The sequence below is a fragment of the Salvelinus alpinus genome, chromosome 28, assembly GCF_045679555.1.
Source record: "Salvelinus alpinus chromosome 28, SLU_Salpinus.1, whole genome shotgun sequence".
NCBI classification, from domain to species: domain Eukaryota; kingdom Metazoa; phylum Chordata; class Actinopteri; order Salmoniformes; family Salmonidae; genus Salvelinus; species Salvelinus alpinus.
Window position 1 is genome coordinate 40,221,253 of NC_092113.1, and position 2,755 is coordinate 40,224,007.

The following is a 2,755-nucleotide window of genomic DNA, read 5'->3' on the forward strand; positions in this document are numbered from 1 at the left end:
ATTTTGCCAGACCTCCACCTGTCCAGGGTGACCTGTCCATGACCTGTCCAGCTCTACCTGCCCTGATAGACAGTACCCCCTCCACCTGAGCCTCTGTTCCTCATCCCCAACCCACTCTGTTTCTCAGCCCCAACCCACCCCCCAAACCCCCCCAGTCCCCTGGTTCCTCAGGCCCAACCCACCCCCCAACCCCCCCCCCCGGGTTCCTCAGCCCCAACCCACCCCCCAAACCCTCCCAGTCCCCGGGTTCCTCAGCAACCAGCCCGAAGCAGGGGAGGATGGGTGATGGGCCTGTGAGTCTCCCTGGTCTCACTCCTTCCTTCTCTCTCATCCTCTCATGGAGCCTCCTGTTGACAACTCCACCTCCCCCTGGAACTCTTCCCAGTCCTCTCTCTCCGGACTTCCAGGTCGGTATCAACTAAGGTTGTAAAATTCTGGTAACTTTCTCTTTTTTAGAAGATTAATAATCAGGAAATCTGGAATCCTCAAATCAGGTTTTCTGGAAAACCAGGGAGTTTTGGGACAGTTATCCTAATTTTGCTGCCTGAGTACTGACTTTAACTTAACTTGGTTAAAGACAGTACTCTGGACTTTAATGTGTTCATGAGCTTTGATAATTTTGTATGTATTTATAGGCAACTCTATATGTATTTTAAATATGTGTAATACAATGCATTCATTCTTTCATTCAGGTCCCTGGCTCCCAGCCTTCCCAGCTTCGCTGCACCCCAATGCCTCTAACGTGAGTCTTCCCGTGGGCACCGGCGCCAGCGGAGCCCCCCTGGCCCTGGCCCAGTCCCTGGCCCTGTGTGCGATGCTTCTCATGGACCTCTTAGCGGTCGTAGGCAACCTAGCCGTCATGGCTGTCATCACCAAGACGCCGCAGCTGAGGAAGTTCGCCTTCGTTTTCCACCTGTGTCTGGTTGACCTGCTGGCGGCTCTGGTTCTGATGCCTCTGGGCATGCTGCCGGACCGGGTTTTGGCGCACGACGAGGCATTGTGCCGGAGCTACCTCTGTCTTAGCGTGGGTCTGGTCAGTGCCGCCATCTTGTCTATCTCTGCCATCAACGTGGAAAGGTACTATTATATTGTCCACCCCATGCGCCATGAGGTCAAGATGACCGTGGGGGTGGTTGTGACGGTGTTGGTCGGGATCTGGATCAAAGCTATTGTCACCTCGGCAATGCCGCTCCTGGGCTGGGTGCTCCAGGGGAGCCAGGGGGTAGGAGTCGGGCTCGGAGGGGGACTAGGGGCTCCCATGATCCCGGGTCCTCCAAGTCAGAGACGTTGCTCCCTGCACTGGACCGGAGGAGGAGGGACCACACGGTTAATATTCATGCTCTTCTTTACCTTTGTCTACTTCCTGTGTCCAGTGCTGATCATCCTTGTTGTGTACTGTAACATGTTTAAAGTAGCCAGGGTGGCAGCCATGCAGCATGGCCCCTTACCTACCGGGATGGACACACCTGGGCCCCGCCCTCACCGCTCCGAGTCCCTCAGTAGCCAATCCACCATGGCTGCCAGCCTGGGAGGCCCCGGAGGTGGCCCTGGGGGCCCATGTCCTCCACTCCGCACCCCCAGTCAGAGGACCTTCCACGGGGGTAAAGCCGCGGCAGTCCTGGTGGCGGTTGGAGGCCAATTCCTATGCTGCTGGCTGCCTTACTTCTCCTTTCACCTGTACGCCGCCCTGGTCTCTACCCCCCAGGCCTCCCTGGCTTCAGACCAGCTGGAGGAAGTCGTGACCTGGATCGGTTACTTCTGCTTCACCTCTAACCCCTTTTTCTACGGCTGTCTGAACCGGCAGATCCGCACGGAGCTGGGCCGAAGCCTAGCCTGTATTTTTAAGCGGGCGGGGCCGGGCAACGGGGATCAGCTGGCCAGCCGAGAGGCCTCTATCGAGGAGAACTTCCTACAATTCCTCCAGGGGACAGGGTGCAATCTGGAACCCTCCACCCAGGCACACAGCAGGGCCAGCAGGCCAGAGGAGGTGGAGGAGGCGGGGGAGAGGGGCCCTCTTCAAGATGGACCTTGTCAGGAGAACACGCTGGTCCAGGAACACACGCCTGTTGACTTCCACATCCCTGGACAGATTATCGAGGAGACCTCTGAGTTCTTGGAGCAGCAGCGTCTGAATCTGTACAATGACATCAACCTAGCAGAGAACTGCTGCAGGGTAAACAGAACAGTGCTGGACAGTGCCTGAGCTGTAGCAGACACCGGCCACTCATGTGTACTGTAGGCCTTTTTTGGGGGGGGCCTCATAGGCCTCAGAGGTGGGAACACTAAAGTCTTAGTCTGTAGGACAAGCACCGGTGTGAAGTCCTATGGTGAGAACGGCAGATAGATGCCATGTTATTTAGGATGTCTGAGTATTCCATCTGATGCTGGACTTGATGGTGTTGTGTCCACATTTGCTACAGTTTGATTATGGGACATAATGTGTACATAGTAAGTAGTTACTACTACAGCTAATGTACAGTGTTGCTATCTTCTTTTGAAGATTCTATGTTGTTATTATCATTCTAAATCTCTATGTTCATTCTTCTGTCACTAGAATCAGGGTTCCTTTATGGGAAGGTTAGGAGGTATGATACAGGGTTGGGGGAAATACCATTTAAATTCAGTAAACTCCGGAAATAAACAGAAATTCTAATTCCAATCAATCCTCCATGCTTTTCTATGAGGTTTACTTCCTGAATTGACTGAATGGAATAAAAATGTACCCTAACCTTGGTATGATGACATTGCTACCCAT

At 53.8% G+C, this 2,755-nt stretch overlaps 1 protein-coding gene across 1 annotated transcript in view; it reads left to right on the plus strand.

Annotated features, from left to right (window-relative positions):
- Nucleotides 1-207: 207 nt before the first annotated feature.
- LOC139557867 (G-protein coupled receptor 61-like) overlaps nucleotides 208-2,755 on the plus strand; it is a 2,599-nt gene continuing 51 nt past the window's right edge. The window contains exons 1-2 of the mRNA XM_071373139.1: nucleotides 208-407; nucleotides 693-2,755. The exon at nucleotides 693-2,755 is cut by the window's right edge and continues 51 nt beyond it. Coding sequence (XP_071229240.1) covers nucleotides 338-407; nucleotides 693-2,203 — 1,581 coding nt within the window. The 5' untranslated portion in view covers nucleotides 208-337 and the 3' untranslated portion in view covers nucleotides 2,204-2,755. The remainder of the gene's footprint in view (nucleotides 408-692) is intronic.